Genomic DNA, 24,826 nt, shown 5'->3' with positions numbered 1-24,826 from the left:
TTTAGCGCCTGCCTTTGGCCCAGGGCACCATCCTGGAGACCAGGGATCGAATCCCACGTCGGGCTCCCGGTGCATGGATCCTGCTTCTCCCTCTGCCTATGTCTCTGCCTCTCTCTCTCTCTCATTGTGTGACTATCATAAATAAAAAAAAAAAAAAAAAAAAACGTGGGAATTATATTTGCTAGAAGAAATTTAGTTCTCTCATTCCTGCAACTCATACTGACTCTCTCTTCACTCACATGATGATCATCAGTATCTGCACATAGGTAGGCAATGCATCCAAGCTGTTGCCTTTCGTGGCTCCATTTCCTTCCCTAAAGACTCACACGCTGGCCAGTCATTTCAATAGTGACCTCTCTAATGCTACAGATCCTGCACCCCTATTTGAAGCCATAAATCAGCCTGCCTGCCCTTGCATAGATGTCACTGGCTGCTTTTTTAGCCCTGCTACAATAGTCAGTCACTTATTCACTTATTAACTTCATTTGATTTTTTTTCCATTCAAACTAGTGTTTGCCAAATACCTACCACATAGAAAACACTATTCTAGGCCTTGGGTTAATAAAGATGAGTCAATGAGGCCTTAGCCACAAGGAATTGGGCTCTATGACAAATTCACATTATGTGATATCACCTTCGTCATTAGTCCTTTTCAGCAACACTTCCATTATTCCTCATGTCTCTTTGTTCACAATCCCAACAGCGAATGCTCTAAACCTTCTGCTCTCCATCCTACGTGCTCCTCTATCCTCCTGGCTCTACCACCATGATGTCCTTATCACAGCAATTTGCTTGTATCCTCAGTTTCTCCCTCTCCACTGTCTCCTTCCTCTCCACCCTCAAACATGCTTTCCTTGAGCCTGCCCCCCACCCCCAGGGGTCTGCCATCCTCCTCTCTACCACCAAACTTCGCATGAGTGATCTTAGCTTATTCCAGTTCTCCATTTTCAATCACTTCTTACCCAACTGCAAACGGTTTCTGGCCCATTGCACCACAAAAAAATAGCCCTCTTGAATCATCAATGGCCTCCTAACTGCCAATTTTAAAAGCCTTCATCTCAGTTTTTATCCTACCCAACCTTTCTGTAGCATTTCTTATGGAGCAAAGCCCCTGCCTGACCTTGCACTAGCATTTAACACTGTGGACCAGTCCCTCCTGGGTGATACTCTCATACTCTCACTTCCCTTGGCAATATACTTTTCCAGACTTTCACCTGCTGGACTATTCCTTTTTATAGATTAAGTTATGATAGTTGAGTCTTCTTCTTTCTTTCTTTCTTTCTTTTTTTTTTTTTTATTGTAATGGAAGGGACTGACTTAAGTTTTGATTGCCAAAGCATCTACTTCAAAGAGGCATTCACTTCAAAGATGGCTTTCTCTAATCAAGATATTGCTAGTCACACAACTAGATAAAGAGCCAGGCCACCTCTCCCACTGAGGCTCCTTTGTTTTAGAAATCTTGGTTGATTTCAATACATGACAACTGGGGCCATTTGTTTATTTCTGTTCCCTTGCTTTAAATATACTCTTACTTTTTTAATTCAACAACAAAGAGTGAGCCTATGAAATCCTAGGCACCCTTGACCTCAATAAAAGCAGAACCCCAAGCCCCTGATGTCTCTCTCTCTTTACCTATGACCTTGCTGTGCGGCCCCAGGTGTGCTGTGTAATTTCCAGATCCTGTAAGTAACAAACTTTTATTTTTTTCAAAATTTCCAGATGGTTATTGCTGAAGAGCGTCTTGCAATCATAAGAAGAACCACAAGGGCTGGTTCAGATACAGCATTGGTTATTGATAGGCTGAGACCAGCACAAAATATTTTCAGTACCCTTCCTTGTTTCCATCTCCTTGCTTCAGCCTCTTAAGTGTAAGCAATGTCCAGCATTCAACTCCAGTTTCTATCTTTTCTGCTAAACAGTTCTTCCTTGGGAGATAGCACTCGTCAAAACTTCAATGATGACCTCATGGACATTTTCTCAATCTATCTCCAGCCTTCACCTCTTTCCTAAGTGTCAGTACTAAATATTCAACCATCTACTGGGCACCTCATATCCACAAAGGCATCCTGCTGGAAAACTAAACTCAAAATATTTCCTATCAAATCCATTATCTCTTCCAAAAACTTATCCCAACTCTCTCATTCTCCTAGGACACACTATAGGCCTGCCTGCCAGTCAGGTAACAACAGCAATCCGAGTCAACTTCACTACTTCTACTCTCTTGTCCCCATGTCACATAAAAGCTTCCAAGCTCTGTGTCTTCCTTTTCTAAAGTGCCTCTCAAATCCATCCTGCATAGCACCTAGCATTTTTGTACATGGATAATGCTAAGTCTACATTTGTTTAATTGAATGGAATTATACCTTTATGTGAATAAGCAGTATCAAAGTCTTGCCTCAACCAGCATGTGCATTTAAAGTCATTATCTTTGAGGAATAAAGGGTTTATCTTCTTGTTAAAGACATTTCAGGCATTAACAAGCAGGTGAAAGAGACTGTTGTTTTGAACTTGTTGAGACAGCCTGAAATCATTAATGCTCATTTCTGAAGTTGTTCTTAATTTTTTTTTTCTTTTTAAGGAAAAATGGCCATAAAGCAAAGGATGGCCTGTGGTTTTACATGGCTCCTACCAACCCGTTTGCAGTTGCTGATGGTCTAATCCTGGGAGCCTCTTCAAGCAAAGGAAAAACCTTCTTATCCTAACAGCCCACCCATCAGACCATAAATTTAACCCCAACTTGCTTGTTACAAAAGTCCCCAAAGCATATTTGTGTTTTCTAGAATAACCAACATTATCTTGGTTATTATTTGGTATCTTTGTCCCATAGCCTTCACTACTTTAAATTCAGAATGCATCTATATGTCTCCTATGCTTTTTCTGACTCTGGCAAAGAAATTTCTAACAGGAACTCAAGAACTTGGAATGTATATGCTTATTAAAACACTTATTAGAAATAGTTTTACATTGACTATCTTAACATGAAATTGAATATTAATTATAGGCTTCACACCCAACATCCATATTCTCAAGCATTAATATTTTAAAAGAATATTTCTAATTACCTTCTCTGTGTAATAGTCATTATATTGCTTAAACAAATAACAGACTGTTCATCATGATGTAGTGAAGCAACAAAATAATCCCAAACTGGTGAGAAAACTTTCTTAGACACCTCATAGTTACCAATCTGATAGGCAACCTACAACAAAGAGTACATTATTTTATGCAATATTTTTATTTGTGAAATGTATCTTTTAAACAGGAATTTTGAGACAGTCTGCTCACACATTAGTTTCATACACAGTTATTCACATTTGTTGTTTTGTTCTACAGAGCCATAGTAAGGTATTGATAGCCACTGGCAAGGGAGGCAGGCACATTTTGAAATCTCTTTTATTTCTAAATTGCATGGAAATTTGAAACCCTGTAAGGATGTTTCAAATTCTCATAAGCAAAACAAAGATCACATCTGAGCCAAATTAATTTCATTTCCATCTATCTCAGCAGTGCACTCCATTTATTATAGACACTGTTATAATGAACAATCTGTTCCAAGAGAAACAATCAGATTTCCCAAACCCAAAATATGAAATATACTTCATTCTCTTCTGGTTTAGACTGACACTTTCAGAGCTTTTTGCAACAAAGGGTTCACAGCTAAAAAGAGTGAAAAATAAAACCGAGATGCTTCCAAGAGGCCATGATATGTTTTTAATTCAACACATTCAACATTAGGCAAAATAACTGATTGCACTGGTAAAAACAGAAGCTTACAAGAAGAAAAATCCTCAACTTATCTATTTCTTTTGGTAGAACACATTTCTTTACAGCTATTTCTTAAAATCATTCTGTTCAAATATGTACAACAATATAAAATCTCATCACGAGTTATGTGCTGCTTTAAATCCTTAATGGAAGCAGGTAAGATATAAAATACAAATAAATTCATTAAATTAAGTATGTAAATGACATGTTGCTAGAATATATTCCACTCAAGGGAATAACTTACAGGGCCAGAACTTTTTAAATCTGCCAACTCTGCACTCATAATCAACCAACCAGTAAGGTTTTATGAAGTTTCTACTCTGTGCTAAGCACTGTAAGGATAGGTTCTTCAAAGCTTAAAATGACCTTATACTCCATTAAATTCTAATCAAGTTACAGACATAAAACACATGAAATCACCAGAAAAACCATAAAGAATAACATAATAATTGTGGAGGCTGAGAAAAGGAGAAATGAAGGCTTCGAAAAGGAGTCAGGGCTTGAGTTGAACCCTCAGGTAGGAATAAGGTTCAGATGGGCATAGTTCAGACAGATCCTGAAAAGGGTCCAATAATGAAAATCACCATAGTGCATTTAGGAGAGACTGGAAAGACAGGTCAGAATTTGAAGAAAAGCAGGAAATATGATGGACAGGTAAAACAGGAACAATCTGAGAAGGCCTTGAAAATCAGGTGGAAGTATTTAAAGATGTCAGGCACTTCATATGCATTACTGTAGTGACTCCCCATTACAGCTTTATAAGGTAAGCTCCATTACCATTCCTATTTTTCAGATAAGGAAACTGAGGTATTAAGAAGTTAAATAATTTGGGACGTGCCTGGGTGGCTCAGCAGTTGAGCGTCTGCCTTTGGCTCGGAGAGTGATGCTCGCTCCAGGGATTAAGTCCCAGGGACCCTGCTTCTCCCTCTGCCTATGTCTCTGCCTCTCTCTCTCTGTGCCTCTTATGAGTAAATAAATAAAATCTTTAAAAAAAAATTTTTTTAAAGAAGTTAAATAACTTGTACAGATATTTAGTAAAAAAGGTAGAGCCAAGACTTAGAGTGGTAGAGGAGGTCACTTCTCTGGCTGCATTGGTTAAATGAAGGAGGTAGCCTACTGGTCACTAAAACATCATATAATTTAATATGTATCATGGAAATTAATAACAAATGATATGTGAGTTGGGTAAAATTATAATTGAATGTTCTTTCTTCTTAAAATATGTCCTTCTAAAAATAATGGCATTTTCAATTAGTGAACATTGTAAAATAAGGAAAGATGACATGATAAAACTAAGGTTTGTAAATTCATCAGTTTTTGTAGGTTAACAGAGCAATGCCATGATACAAGATGGTGACCTGGTAGTAGTGAGTTGAATAGACTTTAGAGGGGGTGAGGCTAAAATGAGAAAGAAGAACTAGAAGACTAATGAAATAATTAAGTACAGTAGAGACTTCTTCCTTGATACATGACCTTCTCGTGGCTTCCAGAGCTCCACACTTGACTTTTATTTTCCCTCACATTCCTTATCAGTTGCCTTTGCAAGCTCCTACTCTTGTCCTCAATCACTTTATATTGTATGTCCCAGGGCTCAGTCTCTGGACCTTTCCTCTCTTCTATCTGTACTTATTTCCTCAGTGAAATCATCCAGCACCATGTCTTTAATGGTCACATGACTACTATCGACTCCTCCTCTCTAGACCTCTCTTCCACACTCCAGATTCATGTATCTCACTGACTACTCAATTGTTCTCTCTGAATATCTAATAAACATCTTACCTCAACATGTCTCAAAATGAATTCTGATCTCCCTTGGCCCCAAATCTACACTACCCATAGCATTCCCCAACTCAGCTGATATCAAGCCTATCCTTCCAGTTAGTCAACTAAATATCTTAGAGTCATCTTTTATTTTTCTGATTTTATTATTTCCGCTAGGAACTCTTAACTCCTCTTCAAAACATATCCAAAATCTGACCACTTCTCACCACACCAACTACTATCACACTGGCCAAGCACCACCATCTCTCATTGGATTACAGAAGTAGATATGTCCCTCTGCTTCCGTCCCATCTCTATTATGGTCTATTCCTAACATAGCAGCCAGGGTAAGCCTCTGAAAATAGAAGTCACATTACGTCATACCACTTCTCAAAAACAAAAACAAAACCTCCCCAACAGTTGCCCATTTCACTCAAACTAAAAGCCAAAATTCTTACAACGACCTAGAGGTCTTGTCATGATCTGCTCCCTATCCACCTACTTACCTTTCCCTCTCTAACCAATTATTTTACTCCCCATGGGTCCCTCTGCTCCAGCCACACTGGCCTCCTTGCTGTTTATCAAACATAACCAGGTACGCTTCTGAAAACCATAGAGCTTTTGCCCTAGCTTCTTATGCAGAATGTTCTTACTTCAGAGACTCCCTCCTGCACCTCCTTTAAGTCTCTGCTCAAATCTCACCTTCTAGATGAGCCTTCCTTGATCACCCAGTTTAATACTCTGATCTACCTTCCATTTGCTCACTTCACACTTCTAATTCCTTTGGCCATACTCTACTTTTTCCTCCCATAGAATTTATCTTGTAACATGCTAGGTAATTTACTTATTTACTTTGTTTGTTGTTTATTACCTAACTCTTATGATATTTTGTTCACTTTGCTTAAAACAGTGGTTCTCAAAGTATGATCCCTGGACCATCAGCATCAACATCACCTAGGAACTTATTGGAAATGTAAAATTCTGGGCCCTACCCCAGACCTAGTAAATCAAAAACTGGTGGCAGGGCACAACAATCTGTTTAACCAGCACTGAAGGCGCACGTTCAAGGTTTAGAATCACTAGCCTGGAGCAGTGCGTAGCACAGAGTAAGCGCACAATAATAACATGTTAAATAAATTTTAAAACCTTCTTTTTGTGGTAATTTCCCTCTACCCACAGAAGAGGAAACTCAGCAATTCTACTATAGCACAATTGACTGCCCCAGGGTAAGTGCCTGACCCAAGCTGAATGTTTTATAGCCCCCTCTGCAAAGCAAGATGGATCCCCACACAAAATGTGGTTCTGCTGTAGGCTAAAGGCACTACATGCACCATGAGAATTTCAGAGAAAGTTTATTATTCACACAAGGGGCTCCTAGGGAGTGTTGGGCAGGCGCTAGCAGGCCTGGGAAGAAATGGGTTGGGCCTTGATTAGTGGCTAAGGGAAGGAAGTGATAGGAATAAGAAAAGCTACTGACACCTGGGAGATTTAAATTTCAAAGGTGAGCTCACAGACCTCCTATCAGCCTGCCTTTGTATGGAACCAAAGGTAAAAAGAGGGGTGAGATTTAAAAACAAGTCAGTAGTCAAACATCAAAAAAGAAGTCAGACTCATTTTATTTGGTGGGCTACTCAGAATCTCTTTCCTAGGAATCTAGAATCCAGGTTAGGAGCTAGCCAGGCAGTCTCTGTTATAGCTGCAATTGAGAGAGATAAAAATGCAGGGGCTGCCGTTTTTCCATTAGAGATAGAAAAGTAAATAAAGTCAGTCTTTAGGAGGAGAAAAAGAAGAAGAGAAGCAGATGTACACAGAGAACCAAAGGTAGGAGACCTACAGCGGCTGGGGACCACAGTCTTCCCAGGGCCTGGCTGCATTCTCCCAAGTCAGGCTGATTCCCTCAACTTGCAATCGGAGCCCTAAAGGAAACAGTAAATCCAAGTTACCTAAATATAGGTTATCATTGTGGTAATGAGATTGATAAAAAAGATAGTTCAAAGAAAGAAGAAATGACATCTAGCACAGAACCTAGGACAAAACAGACAATAAATAATTCATCAATAAACAGATGAGTAGAGAGAATAGCAATATTCAGTTGGAGGATGAGAGGAAAAAGAAGAGTTGAGACTTCTTTAAAAAGCTTTAAAAGCTGGATAACTATCTTTTGCCTGGTAGACTTATTGTTTTTAATTTGGTCATAGAGAAAAGGCAACTCTATCAGAGTTTCAATTAATTTATATATAAAGTGAAAAAAAAAGTATGAATTTCATTCTCCTGCCACCACTATTACTGACAGACAACTCTACTGCCTAACTGATCATCAAGACCCACTGAGCAACAACAACCTAGGCAGAGAAGAGAGAGCAGAAACATGGACTCTAGAAGAACTTGCTGGAGGTTGAATACATGACTTCCTTGAACCTGAACGGAGCAGTAGAAAGTTAAGTGCTGGTGTCAGGCTTACCATCCGCTACCCAAATAACCTTGGGTTACTCAATTATATGACCTCCCTGAGACACCCTTTCTCAAATAAAATGACAGGGGAAGGATTATATTTATCTCACTTTCCTCAACTATAAAATGAAAGTAATACCACTACCTCACTAGTTATTATAATAAACATAATAATGAATTTTTAAATACCTGGCACATAGTAGTTTTTAAATAAATGATATTCCCCATTTCTTTTTCTCAACAAGCCATTATGCCCACTCATTATTTGATTGAGTACTTCAATAACCCAGTACATGACATTGGATCTTATATCCATTTTAGAGATAGGGAAATTGGGATCCCTGGCTGGCGCAGCAGTTTGGCGCCTGCCTTTGGCCCAGGGCGCGATCCTGGAGACCCGGGATCGAATCCCATGTCGGGCTCCCGGTGCATGGAGCCTGCTTCTCCCTCTGCCTCTCTCTCTCTCTCTCTGTGACTATCATAAATAAATAAAAATTTAAAAAAATTTAAAAAAAAGAGATAGGGAAATTGAGACCAAGTAATTTGCCTAAAATCCTAAAATCCTGCTCATAGGTTTCTAATTTTCTATGTTTTATATTACCTAGATATTCATGATTTAAAGGGGAAAAATAAAAATAAATGAAGCTATAAAAAGGAGGAAATTAGAAAGTATCTGTAGAAAATATATCATTCATCAGGGTTCCTCCATTTTCCAGATTAATTAATAGTTTTCTACATTAAGGGGAAACCTAGTTAAGACTCCACTGATTTTAATATCTATAGAATAACGTCGAGTTGAAAGTAAACCTAAAATTCCAAGCCAAGTTAATCATAGGCATTTGGTGAAATGTCTCTATATCTTACTATAAAATATATATGACTTTTTAAAGATTTATTTATTTGTGAGAGAGAGAAAGGAGCAAGGCAAGGGGGAGAATGAGAGGGGCAGACTCCTGACTGATCATGGAGCCTGATGAGAGGCTCAATCCCAGGACCATAAGATTATGATCTGAGCCAAAACCAAGAGCTGGACGCTCCAACGACTGAGCCACCAGGCACCCCTATAATATTTTTTAAGAACTTAATAAGAAATTATCCTGAAACTAAAAACTAACCAGTCTCATGAAAAATAGATTGCAATTCCAAAGGAAAGATACATTTTTTTGCTAGAACTTAAAGGCTTAAACTTGAGCTGTAAATTAAGTTTTACTAAGCTTACTAAGTAAGAAAATTTTGCTTCAGTCACTTAACATTATGAGAGAGAATGCTCATATACTATCATAAATGAACACAGTACTGCAAATATAGTGTCAATAATGAAACATTGGTCATTACTTTATGACACTTCTCATTATTCCAGTAGAATAGCTTGCACTTGGTTTTATTAACTTTTCAATGAAAGTTCTGCCAAATGAAACCCAAAAGTCAAACCTCCCTGGAGAAAAATTAGGCCTTGATAAAATATTCGGTTCCTCACTTTGAAATAACTCCATCACTGCAAATTAGGGAATATATTAGATTCCAAAGAAATAAAAACATCAGAAAACCATGAGCCAATATGACATGCTAAACCAATGCTAGACAAATCCTAGCAATTCTCTCGATTTAATTTTCTTTGAAAAATATGAGAATATAAAATACCATTAAGATCTTAGCTTATTATACTAATCAACTATTAAGAGAAAAATAATAGCACAATAGAAATGTGATAAAATTTAAAATAGTCATCATTTCTAGAGCCAACGATAGGCTTAAAATTAGATTCTAGAGACTTAGGTCAATGAGTCATTCTTCCTTGTGTCCTATTCACTGGTGATCTGTTTTATAAGGCAGGCAATCATTTCAGCAAAAATGTTAATTCATGAGTATATTCATAACTAAAAATAATATTTACTAAGTGCCTACTGTGTGACAAGTGCACTGGTGAAACATAATTCCATTTAATACTCATAATACCTCTGGGAGGTAACCACTATTATTATTCCCACTTCATACATTAAAGTTGCTTGCTTAAAATCATGTAGCTAACGTGAGGAACTGGAACTTGAACTCAGGCCTGTGTGTCTGGAAATTTCACTTCTGTAAATCTAACCCAAAAAAGTAATCATGGATGCAGATAGATTACAGCATCTATATATATAGATTATATATACCAAGACGTGCATCACAGCTTTGTTTATAATAGCAAAAGACTTTTGAAAAATATCAAAATGCCCACCAGTAAAGATTACTAAGTAAACTATGATCTATCTGTAAGATGCAGTATCGTTAAAAGAGGCAATACCTTTATAAGATGCAGGTGTTAAAAATTATGCTGTGGAGGAATACTTACTGGAATGAAAAAAATGTCAATTATATATTAAATGAAAATATCAGGATATAAAATTATATGCTGTGATTAGATTATATATTACACATAAATTCAAACACGTATATATATAAAAATGTGCGTGTATATAAAATTGTATACACACACACACGCACAAATGGAAAGATAGCTCTGGATCAGGGTTTCTCCCATCTTGGCACTACTGACATTTGGGGCGGACTTTGTCATTCTTTGTTAGGGAGAACTGTCCTTTGCATTGGAGAGTGCTTTTCAACATTCCTGGGGTCTACCCACTAGATGCCAGAAGCACCCTTCTAGGTTATGACAACTAAAAATGTCTCCAGACATTGACAAATGTCCCCTGGGGACCAAAACTGTCCCAAGTTAAGAACTGCTACTCTGGATGATAGGATAATAGATAACATTTATTTTCTTCTTTGTACATTTCAGTATTTTCTAAATTTCTAAAATTAAATTTAAAATTAAATTAAATTTAAAATTAAATTTTACAATAGCATTTTTTCCTGAATACATTTGTAATCCAAGAAAAAAATGTTACTGTAAAAATCAATCTCACTAAAAAGAGAAGGAATGATTCCTATTTTTATGAGACTAAACTGCAGTAATGGAAATATGTATTACAAGAGCTTTAGAATATCCACTGTGATTTTTTTCCCATTAGAAATTACTTAGTAACAGCTTAAGAGAAAAAAAACATAGAGGAAAAAATTAGCAGAAATTTCTTCTACCTGCGTCAAGAACATCCGAGCAGTAACAGCAGAAAGAGGTGGATAAACCAGAATTGGTTTAGTTGTTTCCCCAACAGCATCACCAATAAGCTTCCCATTAGAAGAATAAGCAGCAATTGCAAAAACATATTTTTCATTAGTTTCTAAACCTTTCACTTCAAAAATGCTTTTACCATCAGCCGGTATCTGTTAACAAAAACATATTTCAAGTTTATATATGGGAAACTGAAGTAATATGACTTTAAAAATATAATTAAATAATCCTTCTACATAAAATAAATAAATAAAACCTTTGTATTTACTGTTGGATTTGAGTTAGGACTTAAATTGAAATTAGAGAAATTCACTGGAATAATGATAGAAGGGGATAAAAAAAAACATTCAGTTGTCATTAATAAGACTTTTGACAAGATTTCCTGACCTTTAGAGGTTTTTTTTTAATTTGACATACCGCTTCTCCTGAGTTTGGGAGATGATTATTGTTTAGCCTTACTTTTCCATAGCTCCCTTCTGCTTTGCAACCCAAAATGCAGTACCAGGAAACCTGTCAAGGAGAGAGATGAACCCATCATCCATAGTCTGTCTAACAAAGCATTCAATTGCTTTTATCAAGATGTGACACTTAGTTGTGATGAGCACCAGCTATTGTATGGAAGTGTTGAAACAATAAATTATACACCTGAAACTAATATTACACTGTATATTGAGTAACTGGAATTTAAATAAATCTTAAAAAAAAAACAAAAAAGATGTGGCAAGCGGAATACTTTTCCAAATAAAAATACAACTATTTGAGTTTTAAAACATGGAACCTAAGTTTACAAATATACTTAGGCTTAATCTCGAAAAAATAAAGACAAATATAGGGCTCACTTTATCTGGGACTACAAAAACTATTATTCATTATTGATTATTTTAACTACCATTAAATGAGCAGTTTCTATGTACAAAGTAATATTAGGAAATTTACATAAACTTTCTAATATTTGCAACATCCCTCTGAAATGGGATTACTGTGGTCACTTTGCTTTACAGGAAATGGAGAAACAGAAATGCTCGATAACTTGCCCAAGATCAGATAATAGCATGATATTTGATAATTCTTAAATACAGAAAGACACCAAAAACAAAATGCTAATTCTACAAAACACAATCAAACTTAAACTTAATTAAATGATTAGAACTGATTCTTCTGCCCAAGGTGTCAAAATAATGGAGAGTCCTCAGTGAAAGGAGGGAAAAGGGAGTAAGTTGATACCTAATGGAATAGCATTATGAAGGAGCCATATTGTCCTGAGGTTGGGATTGGATGGGTTGTCATCATGTGTCATTCCCTTTTCCCCAGAGGCTCCTCTTCCCAACATCTCAACACCTAAATGATAAGGAAAACTGGGAAGAAGGGAAAATGTAATTGTCTCTAAGAAGCAACTATCTAAAAAAAAAAAAAAAAAAAAAAAAGCAACTATCTCTGTAGCTTAGCTTAGCTATTTCTTCCTCTAGGTCAACAGAAAAATCCTAATGGTGTCTTGTCTGCACGACTGGCTCTCAACCCTGACTGTGCAGAGAAATACTGTTTTCACAGAACCAACCATTTTTCTAAATTACATATACCCAAGCCTGCCTGGCCTCAATGAATTAGAGTTTCTGGTACAGGTGTCCAAACTTTTATGTCTATACAGAAAACTGCTCAGGTAATTAAGGGACACTTGACAAAGGTAGAACTCCAAGGACAGAGACACAGCATTGAAAGAACTTGGAAGCTGGAAGCCAAGAGGGGGGAAAAAATCAAATGAATTTCAGAAGAAATTTAAAAACTAACTTTCCATGCAAAAAGAGTACCATTTTACAAAAAGGGGGAGGGGGCTGGAGGCAGAAAGATTGTGTTATATGACTTAAATTATTATTTTCTCTAAGTTAAGCTCTCTATATAAATCAGAATTTAAAGGGTAAAATTCTCTCTAAAAGCATTTTTAGAAGGATATATATTCCTATTTTGCTCCACAAATGAAGATATCTTAGTTTGTGTAACTATAAGGAGCAATGTGTAATTAGAATCTATGCAAGAGTAAAGACACCATGAACAAATCAGCACTAACTTTAGAAGTAAAAGTTTATTAATAACATCAGCATTTTCAACTATTAAAATAGATTTTAATAAAACAAATGCTTTAATAAGAGATTTTGATAAAACAAAAGATGGCTGAACCCTCTAACCAGAAAACTTATTTAAGCCCACAGCACCATCTAGTGTTGGTGAGTATGTAATAAATTCGTGGAGCACAACTCTACTAATGTATAATATATATAAAACTTCACATAATGTGCTAAGTGGCAGGTCCTACAACTACAGGTCCGATATGAAATACTTGTACCTTCCTATTTCTAAGCATTATGAAGTAATATAATCTATTCACTAATTTGAAATACAAAAAAATATATATTTTGGTTAAATAAACCAGAACGTTTGAATAAAAACAAAGAAAAACTCTTGGTAAGGCATCCAGTCTTAGTTATATACTGAATTTCCAAAATCAGCAAATACTCATTCTTAAACAGATCCAAAAAAAAATCTAAAGTTGAACTTTAAAAATGCTAGCAATTGCAATAATGCATTGATAACAACACTGTTAGGTGTAAGATGAATATTACTTCTATTTCACCAATTATAAAACATTATAAAGGTGGTATTGCTTCTCACTAATGTCCATATCCCATTTAGTCTGCAGCTCCTCAAAGAATGGAATCAAACTTTGTGATTATTTTTATATCTCAATTATCTCACACAGAGCTGGACAGATAAGAGATACTCGATAATGCTCAATGCACAAAATTTATGAAAAAAATCATCAAATAATATAATCACATTCTATACCATCATTAATTGTTTTAAGCAAACTTTATTTACTACACATGTTTTACATAAGATATGGAGGGATGTCAACTAATATGACAGGACTGTCATATATTATTTTATTTAATTTTCACAGCAAATGTATTTTACAAATAAAAACACCACTACCATCTCTCAAAGTATATTTAGATTTCCTAAGGTCATACTGCTAATAAGTGGTGTCTGACTTTAAAGCCTGTGCCCTTTCCACAATACCAAGTTGATATAAGTTCAAGCAGAATATCCTAAAGACAAGCATAAAACTTTTTTATACTACATCAAAGAGCATGTTGTTGATCATCCAGAGGAAAATTTAACATTTAAAACATAAATCAAATGGAACGCTTGTGAGGACACTAAATTTCAAGTTAGAGTCACATTTAGGCCAAGTTCCAAGGCACTGGGGATGAGAGCAAGAGTTCATTATTCAATAATACATAAAGATTTATGATTTACAATATGGCTGGAATTGTCATTTGTTTGCATTAAGAGAATCCTCATTTACTCAAAGAACCCTAGGAAGAACCCCCAAATCTGTTATCCCCAAATTTCCTCATCTCCATCATTGGCTCTGAGAGTAACTTCTATCCTCTTCAAATGCCTGTTTCCAGTTCAGCTGAGCACTTCATCTTGAACACACTAGGATGTCAGCATATGGCTACCCCATGGTGACAAAGATACGTAAGAGAGAAATGCTTCTCCCCTGTTTATTCTTACTATATATTTGGGTATAGCAAGGCTAAATAGAACATAAAGGAAAATAGCACAAAGAAGAAAGGTCTTGAAGAAGCTAAGTATAGTTAAGATAATACAATACTAATCCTAGTGTTCGGTGCTTATAAATAAGACTATTCAAGTCCTAAGAGCAAGTAAAGTATCAATCATGATAGTCATAAAAGTACTTGTGTTGCTTTACCTGAAATAAAGATCATAATTAGGGCAACATACCTTAACATCTGAAATAAATGGAGCAGGTTTCAATGTCACAGAACAATGAGTTCGGGATAGCAGGATAGGTGGGGGAGGAATTCTGCTTTTCTTTCTTTTTGAACTTTCCACATATTTTTGATATGAATATAGGGTATTTTGTTCTGCTTCAGTCTTCTCAATTAAAGAATATGCGTCCTACAATAAAGTGTGAACATAGAAAAATACATTTCAAGATTTGAACTGTATTTATATTTGTAGAATTCTGGTAATGTTAAGCAACATTATCTTGCTATATGTAGCTTTTTGAGCCTGTGTTATACATATTTCAAGAACTGAATGATTTTACAGAAGTAAAAAGTAGCTACTAAATAAGACTAAGTAAAAATTAGCCATAAATTAAATAAAGCAATGGAGTCATATGTCTAATATGTTTATCATTATATTAATATCAGACATTTCATTTTCATATCAGACCCTCTGAATACTTATATTTCATTGTCCTTAGAAAACTCATAGCACAATCATCTACATTTATACCAATGAACTGTACACCTACCCTCACTTAATGCAACTTGAAATGTGACTCTCAAGTAATAAGACTACTGGTGGGGGATCCCTGGGTGGCTCAGCAGTTTAGCACCTGCCTTCAGTCCAGGGCGTGATCCTAGAGTCCTGGGATCGAGTCCCATGTCAGACTCCTTGCATGGAGCCTGCTTCTCCCTCTGCCTGTGTCTCTGCCTCTCTCTCTGTGTGTCTCTCGTGAATAAATAAATAAAATCTTTAAAAAATAATAATAAAACTACTGGCATATGTGATTTATGAAATGAATATTATCAACAGTTTCCTGCCATCAGAAAGAAGAAATAAAAACACTCATTCTGTAAACCTGAAAGAAAAGTAATCCCCATTTCAAAAAGTAACAATATGGAGGGATAACAAATAAAACAAAAACATAAAAGTCCGAAGATCTGAATATTTCCAAAGAAAGTCTAAATATGTCATCAATAATAATGCATGTAAATGGATTAAACTTGTCTTTTAAATTAAAAGGCAAAAGATTCTTTAACTGAGCTCCAAAGCAAAAATCCATGTAAAGATTAAAATTAAATGGTAATAGAGAAGAAATTGCCTTTCCAACAAATGGTACTAGGACAATTAGATGTCCACATGCAAAAGTAATAAAATTGTACCCCTACATCACACTATATACAAATATTAACTCAACATGAATTACAGACCCAAATGTAAGTGGTAAAATTATAAAATTCTTAAAAGGAAACATGAGTAAATCTTCATAACTTTGGGTTAGGCAATGATTTCTTAGATATGACACCAGAAGGAAACACACACACACACACACACACACACACACACACAAGTAGATAAACTAAACTTCATCAAAATTAAACATTTCGGGATCCCTGGGTGGCGCAGCGGTTTGGCGCCTGCCTTTGGCCCAGGGCGCGATCCTGGAGACTCGGGATCGAATCCCACGTCGGGCTCCCGGTGCATGGAGCCTGCTTCTCCCTCTGCCTATGTCTCTGCTTTTCCCTCTGCCTATGTCTCTGCCTCTCTCTCTCTCTCTCTGTGACTATCATAAATAAATAAAAATTTAAAAAAAAAAATTAAACATTTCAAATGATATCATCAAGAAAGTAAACAACCAACAGAATGAGAGAAAATATCTGCAAATCATGTATATGATAAGAGACTTGTATTCAAAATTTATAAAGAACTGTTGCAAGTCAATAATAAAGACAAATAACCCCATTAAAAATGGACAAAGGATTTGAACAGACATTTCTCCAAAGAAGATACATAAATAGCCAATAAGTATAAAAAAGATGCATAACATCATTGATCATTTAGGGATGAAAAAATAGCTAATAAGTACAAAAAAGATGCACAACATCATTGATCATTTACAGATGAAAACACAAAATCAGCAAGCTAATTCAAGAAGTAGAAAACTTGAATGCAGGACAGTCATAGAATATACTGAGAAAGATATCCAAAAAGTTCTCCCCACAGCAATGTCAGCCTCAACTGATCTCATTTTTTACAAATTTCAAATCTTAAGGAACTGATAATTCCTATGCCATTTAAAAATTTTCTAACTACAGAGAAAGACGGCTGCTCAAATAATTTTACAAAATTATAACTTTGATAAGAAAACTTGAAAAATGACTGTACTTAAAACATAAAGCAATCTTCTTTGAATATAAATGCAAACATTCTTAATAAAATACTAATACATGGAATCTAGCAATATATTAAAGAAATAACATACTGTAATTATATTCTCTATCTCCCAGAAATATATGGATAATTTAATATCAGTAAGTCTATGATTACAATTTAATTTATCTATAAATCAAATGAGAAAAAAATATGATTACAGGCTCAATGGCCAAAAAAAATATTTTAACTTCTTTAACATTCACTGCTAATTTTTTTTTAAAAAAAGAAGAGGTCAATAAGGAAATGAAATAAATCTTAAGATAAATGAAAATGGAAACACAACATACTAAACCCTATGGGATGCAGCAAAAGCAGTTCTAAGAAGGATGCTTATAGTACAAATGCTTATATTAAGAAAAAAGAAAGATCTGGGGTGCCTGGGGGGCACAGTCAGTTAAGTGTCCAACTCTTGGTTTCTGCTCAGGTTGTAAGATTGAGCCCCACAGCAAGCTCCATGCTCAGCAGCATGGAGTCTGCTTAGGACACTGTGTCCCTCTCCCTCTGTCCTTCCCCCTGCTCTCACTCTCTCTCTCTCAAATAAAAATAAATAAATCTTTTTTTAAAAAATAGGTCTGAAATAAACACTTCAAGGAAACCTGAAAAAGAGTAAAAAAAAATGAGCCCAAATTTAGTATAAGGAAGGAAATAACACAAATCAGAAGAGAAATAAATGAAGTAGAGACCAGAAAGATAATAGAAAAGATAGACTAAAATAAGAGCCAGGTTCTTGAAAGATAAAACTGACAAACTTTTAGCTAGACTAAGAGAAAGAGAAAAGACTCAGATAAATTAGATCAGAAATGAAAGAGGAGACATTACAACTGATATCACCTAAGTACAAAGAATCATAAGTGGCTACTATGAACATTTTACACCAACAAACCGGATAACCTTAGAAGAAACTGGTAACTAGAAACATACAGCTTACCAAATTGAATAATGGAGAAATAGAAAATATGAGCAGCCCAATAACAAGTAAGAAGATGAGTCAGTAGTCAAAAGCCACCCAAAAAAGAGAAGAACAGAATCAGATGATTTAACTGGTGAATTCTAACAAAAATTTAAAGAATTAATGCCAATCATTCTCAAACTCTTCCAAAAAATTAGAGAAGGGGGATTTCCAAATTGATTTTAAGAGGCCAGCAGGGGATCCCTGGGTGGCGCAGCGGTTTAGCGCCTGCCTTTGGCCCAGGGCGCGATCCTGGAGACCCGGGATCGAATCCCACGTCGGGCTCCCGGAGCATGGAGCCTGCTTCTCCCTCTGCCTATGTCTCTGCCTCTCTCTCTCTCTCTCTGTGTGACTATCATAAATAAATAAAAATTTAAAAAAAAAAATTTTAAATAAGAGGCCAGCAGGACCCTGATACCAAAGCTAGTCAAGGACACTATGCAAAAAGAAAACTACAGCTCTACATACCTGATGAATATAGATACAAAAATCCTCAGAGAAAACCAAATTCAACAGTACATTAAAAGGATCATACACCATGATAAAGCAGGATTATTCCTTGGATGCAAGGATGGCTCAACATAAATGTAATACAAATTAATAAATCTGATATACCACATTCACAAAATATATAAAAATAATATGATCATTTCAATAGATTCAGGAAAAGAAAGTTGATAAAATTCAACATCCTTTTATGATTTAAAAAAAACTCTCCACAAACTGGATATAGAAGGAACATATCTCAAAATAATAAAAGTCTTATACGACATACCTACTGCTAACATTATACTCAATGATAAAAGGTTGAAAGCATTCCCACAAAGATCAAGAACAAGACGAGTGCCCACTCTTATCACTCCTCTTCAACATGGTACCAGATATCCTAACCAAAGCAATCATTAAAAGGTATCTAAATCAAAAAGAAAGACGCAAATTGTCTCTGTTTACAGATGACACAACTGTATATATAGAAAACTGTAGACTCCACCAAAACACTGTTAGGACCAAAAACAAATTCAGTAAATTTGCAGGATCCAAAATCAACATACAAAAATCAGTTGTATTTCTATACACTAATAACAAATATCCAAAAAAATTAAGAAAACAATCCCATTTATAATAGTATCAAAAACAAGAAAATAGGAATAAATTAACCAAGAAGGGAAAAAAAAAAGCCTGAGCACCAAAAACTATAAAATATTTATGGAAGAGATTTAAAAAGACACAAATAAATGGAAAAACACCCCATGGTCATAGATAGGAAGAATTAATATTGTTGAAATACCCATACAACCCAAAATGATCTATAAATTTAATGCAACATCTATCAAAATTCCAATAGCATTTTTCACATAAATAGAAAAAGCAATCCTAAAATTCATATAGAATGACAAAAGATTCTAATAGTTAAAACAGGCTTGAGCAAGAAGAGCAACACTGGAGATACCACTTTAGTAATAAAAAAATATGGTATTAAAAGAAAGTCAGGGACAAAGGAAGGATGGGAAGGAGGGAGGTGGGGGTGGGGGGGAAGGAAAGAAATAGAATAAAATAGAGAGCCCAGAAATATGGTCAACTAATTTTCGACAAAGTCGCCAAGAATATACAATGAGGATAGTTCTCTTCTATAAATGGTGTTGGGAAAAGTGGATATCCATTTCCAGAGGAATGAAATTAGACCCTTGTCTTAATATACACAAAAATCAACTCAAAATGCATTAGAAACTTAAATATAAGACCTCAAACCATAAAACTCCTAGGGAAAAAAAGACATAAAGGAAAAGCTCTTTGATATTGGTTTTGGCAACAATTTTTCAGATCCTACAGCAGAAATATAGTCAACAAAAATAAAAATAAATAAGCTAAAATGCTTCTTCACTGCATTGGAAACAGTTAACAAAATGAAAAGGCAACCTATGGAATTGCAGAAAACATCTGTAAACTAAACATTTAATAAGGGTTTGCTATGGAAAATAAAAGTAACTTTTAACTCAATAGTAATCAATCAATCAAATGATTTTAAAATGGGCAAAAAACCTGAGTAGACATTTTTCTAAAAAAAAGGACATTCAAATGACCAACAGGTACATGAAAAGATGCTCAACATCACCAATCATCAGGGAAATACAAATCAAATCACCATGAGATAGCACTTCATACTTGTTAGGATGTCTATTATCAAGAAGACAAATGATAACAAATGTTGGTGAAGATGTGGAGAAAATACAATACTTCTAAAATGTTGGTAAGGATGTGAACTGATACAACCAATATGATAAACAGAATGGGGGCTGCTCAAAAAATTAAAAATAGAAGCATCATATGATCCAGCAATCCCACTTCTGGGTATTTATCCAAAGGAAATGAAATCATTATCTCAAAGAGATATCTCCACTCTTATGTTCATTGCAGCATTATTCACAACAGCCAAGATATGAAAACAATCGGTCTACTGATAGATGAACTGATAAAGAAAACGTGTCACACATATACAATAGAATATCATTCGGCCTTAGAAAAGGAAACCCTGCCATTTGAGACAATATGTATGACCTTGAGGGCATTAATGCTAAGTGAAATGAGCCAGATGGAGGAAGAGAAATACTATATGGTATTATGTATGTGTGTAACCAAAAACAGAAAGTAGAATGGTGGTTGCCAAGGGCAAGGAGTCAGGGAGGGGAATGGGGAGATCTGGGTCAAGGAACACAAACTTCCAGTTATAAAGTTCAGAAGATCTAATGTACAGCATGGTGACTACACTTAGTAACAGTGTACTTGAAATTTTCAAAGAAACAGATCTTAAGTGTTCTCACTCAAAAAAAAAAAAAAAAAAAAGGTAACTTACTCTGCCATCAAAAAGAATGAAGTCTTGCCATTTGCAACCATGTGGGTAGAACTGGAAGGTGTTATGCTTAGCAAAATAAGTCAGTCAGAGAAAGGCAAATAGCATATGATTGTACTCATACGTGGAATAAACAAAACAGATGAACATATGGGAAGGGAAGGAAAAATAAAGTAAGATGAAATCAAAGGGGGAGACAAACCAAAAGAGACTCTTAACTATAGGGAACAAACAGGGCTGTTGGAGGGGTGGTGGTGGGGAGATGGGGTAATTAGGTGAAGGGCATTAATGCGATGAGCTCAAATGCGATGAGCACGGAGTATTGTTTATTTTTAAGACTTTATTTATTCATGAGACACAGAGAGAGAGAGGCAGAGACGCAGGCAGAGGGAGAAGCAGGCCCCATGCAGGGATCCCGATGCGGGACTTGATCCCAGGATCCCGGGACCATGCCCTGAGCTGAAGGCAGACACTGAACCACTGAGCCACCCAGGCATCCCACCACTGGGTGTTACATGCAATTGATGAATCACTAAATTCTACTTCTAAAACTAATAATACAGTATATGTTAGTTAAAGTGAATTTAAATAAACATTTTTTAAAGGTAACTATATATGATATGATAAATGTGTTAATTAAGCTGCCTGTGGTAATCATTTCAAAATGTACAGTAATCCCCACTTATCCACAGGGATACATTGCAAGATGCCTCACGCCACGGACAGTATCAAACCCTATATATACTATGTTTTTTTTTTATACATACATATGATAAAATTATTTTCTAAATTAGACACAGTAAGGGCTTAACAATAACTAAAAATAGAACAATTTTAACAATTTATTGCAATAAAAGTTACATAAATGTGTTCTCTCCCTCTGTCTCAAAATATCTTATTGTATTGCACTCACCCTCCTCCTGTAATAATGTGAGAAAATAAAAAGTCTACATGATGAGATGAAGTGAGGTAAATGATGTAGACACAGTGATGTAGCATGAGGCTACTACTGACCTTCTGATGATGCTTCAGAAGGATAATCATCTGCTTCCCTACTGTGGTTGACTGCGGGTAACTGAAACTGCAGAAGGCTAAACCATGGATCAGAGGAAACTATTTTATACACATATATATGTATATATATATCATGCTGTACATTCTAAATATATTACAGATTTATTTGGCAATTATGCCTCAGTAAAGTGGGGGGAGGGAGTGGCAAACCTCAATAAGCTAGGAAAGCTCTTTCTTTAGCTGAGAAAAAAATATTAATTTTAGACAATAGTAAAAATTATGGCTAATACTGAATCACTAAAAGAATTATCAGGGGCACCTGGGTGGCTCAGTGGTTGAGCATTTGCCTTCAGCTTGAGTGCCATATCGGGCTCCCCACAGGAAGCCTGCTTCTCCCTCTGCCTGTGTCTCTGCCTCTGTCTCTGTGTCTGTCATGAATAAGTAAATAAAATCTTTTTAAAAAAACTAACTAAATAAATAAATAAAAGAATTATCAATAAAATCCAGAAGGAGACACAATGCCACTATTCCTTTTTATTCTGGAAGTTCTAGTCAATTTAATAAATTTAAGAAATCCTGAAAACGGGAAGACAAATGTCTACCAAATTTCAAATATATTTCACTCTCTTACAAAAACCTGTGCTTTTCCTCTGCAGAAGACATGCTAAGTTCAATGCTTCCATCTGGAGATCTGGACGCAAGCTCAAAAAAAGGGTAAGACTGGAGATGGGATCCATGAGTCATTTGCATCAAAGTGATATTTAAAGCTGAGTGAGTAAACCAGTTCCCTGTGGGAGTGTAGATTATAATAAAACTGTAGTATCATACCTTTTTTTTTCTAAAATAAAGATTGACCTAAATTGAGATCAGAATTAACTCATTTTTATTTTTTATATGAAATGGTTGGCATTAAGGTCTAAAATCATTAGTTGTGATTAAAATTTATCTATAATAATAAACGAATTTTTAAATTCTGTTTGTTCTGTGACAGGAGACCTTGAAATTTTCTTTTGGTATTTATAGTTCAAAAATCTTAGCCATGTGCATAGGACAATCAGTCCTTCATGTGAGAAGAGATGTATTATATGATAACCATATTTCTAAGGCCCACATGCCAAAGACCTTAGCTGTTTAGACTCAAAAGCTAATTTACAGATACACAGTACTCAGTATAACTTGAATCACTGAATGAATGACTCAGTCAAGGAGCAGAGGATGGCATCTGTTATCCTTTACCATCTCCATTTTTTCACTAATTCAAGCAAACTGAGGAAAAATGGAGAAAATGGATGGAAAGAAAGATGTGGAAGTCACTGTGTCACAAAACACTATGAGTCATGGCATCAGCCATGCCAGTTTAGGCCAGAGGACACAAGCACAGGGCTGGGCCAAGGCTCATTCACCTTTCCACCCTCTACCGTAGATGACAGACCAGCTCTGGCTCCCTGAGAGGACGGATGTGCCCATAGAGCGGGTTCCCTTAAAAGGCAACAACAGGTAGGAGCTTGATAAGAGGACAGAATTGAAATGAGGAAGAAGCCTTAGCAGAAAAAGTAAGTAGATTCCCCAGATAACTGTCGAAAATTTAAGAAATTCCTACTTGAACAGAAGGGAGATGAAAGCTATAATATTTTGAACACTAAATGTTAATATGCTTTCATTTACGACACAGACTGTGGAGACCAAGATATTTTAGGCTGCACAGGAACAGGTGAAATCAGCCTAAGGAAAAATTACACAACACAAGGGAAGAGACCTACGCCTTGAAAGTTTCCCTCCTCTGGATTATGCATGCAGCCTATAAAATGCACCAGCAGCATGGGTTTGCAGGCCCTGATATTAACAGACTGCCTCTGACCCCCTCTCATGGACTAGCCAACTGCCCTGGGCTTTCTTCACTTATTCCAAAAATTTGCCTCAGCAGTTAATGCTCCAGTGAACCAGTCAGACACTAGCATTTTCTGACTTGACTCTAGCAGCTTCTCTCTGCATACCCATAAACCCAAATGAGATTTTTTTTTTAAACTTCCTGCTTTCTGCCATGGGCTATCACACAGATATTTCTCAAACCTGGCTGTTGATCAGTATCATCGATGGAGCTTGTTTAAATATTAAAATAACCCATCCCCACTATGAACCTACTTAATAAAAATCTCCATGGTGGGGCTAAAGCATCTGTATTATTAGTGAATGTCGAGGGTAATTTTGAAGTACAGTAGGGACTGGGAACCACTAACTGAGATAATTTTATCAGCCTCCTACCTTTTCTCTCAGTCACTAGTCTCTAGTCTCCTCTACCCCCAAGCCCTTTGATGACTCCTCCCACACTTGTTACAGTGCAAATTCCTCCTGTATATTCTGATCACGATTTTGCTTTCTCGCCTAATCTCCCTCTCTACTCTTTTGTTCTCCCATAGCTACCTCCTAGCCAACCTAACCTCCAAACCATTAAAAAAAAATTAAAAAGTCATTCATTCCCTGAGAAGCTATGCTTGTCATACCTTAGAGCTTTTCTAATGCAACTTCCTCTTCCTGGAGAGTTTTACATCCTTTTCTATGCTTCAAGACTCACTCAAGCATCATCTCTGAATCCTCCCAAGAGAAGTCCCACACAATGAAGTACTTATTCTCCTCATTTTCCATTCTTTATTTTAACAGGTATTACACAAAATGATCCGTGCGTGTGGCTGTCCCCACTTTCTAAACAATGAGTGTCTTGGTGGTAAGGACAGTACTTTATTTATCTCTTTAGGTTCAATAAATGTGTTTTGAATGAAAGACGTGAAATTATGCCAGATGAAGATGATATATAATGCATTTTAAGACAGTATGTTTAAAATGTTCTGTTTGGTAAATAAATAAACAAATAAATCCTTTAAAAAAAGGAAAAAGTGTTATC

The 24,826-nt window shown here is 35.8% G+C and overlaps 1 protein-coding gene across 10 annotated transcripts in view; it reads right to left on the bottom strand.

Moving 5' to 3' along the window:
* Nucleotides 1-24,826, bottom strand: part of CFAP54 (cilia and flagella associated protein 54) — a 291,473-nt gene that overhangs the window by 191,247 nt on the left and 75,400 nt on the right. For all 10 annotated transcript variants that reach the window (XR_013350784.1, XR_013350783.1, XM_077845910.1 and 7 more), the window contains 4 exons: nt 14,894-15,070; nt 11,507-11,599; nt 11,056-11,241; nt 3,063-3,199 (listed from right to left, as the gene is read on the bottom strand). Coding sequence is in view for 8 of the 10 variants with exons in the window: in XM_077845910.1 (XP_077702036.1) it covers nt 3,063-3,199; nt 11,056-11,241; nt 11,507-11,599; nt 14,894-15,070 (593 nt within the window). In the remaining 2 variants the exon portion in view is untranslated. The remainder of the gene's footprint in view (nt 1-3,062; nt 3,200-11,055; nt 11,242-11,506; nt 11,600-14,893; nt 15,071-24,826) is intronic.

This window comes from Canis aureus, chromosome 13 (assembly GCF_053574225.1).
Source record: "Canis aureus isolate CA01 chromosome 13, VMU_Caureus_v.1.0, whole genome shotgun sequence".
NCBI classification, from domain to species: domain Eukaryota; kingdom Metazoa; phylum Chordata; class Mammalia; order Carnivora; family Canidae; genus Canis; species Canis aureus.
The sequence above is the reverse complement of the archived record's forward strand: the minus strand, read 5'-3'. Positions and strand labels throughout refer to the sequence as shown.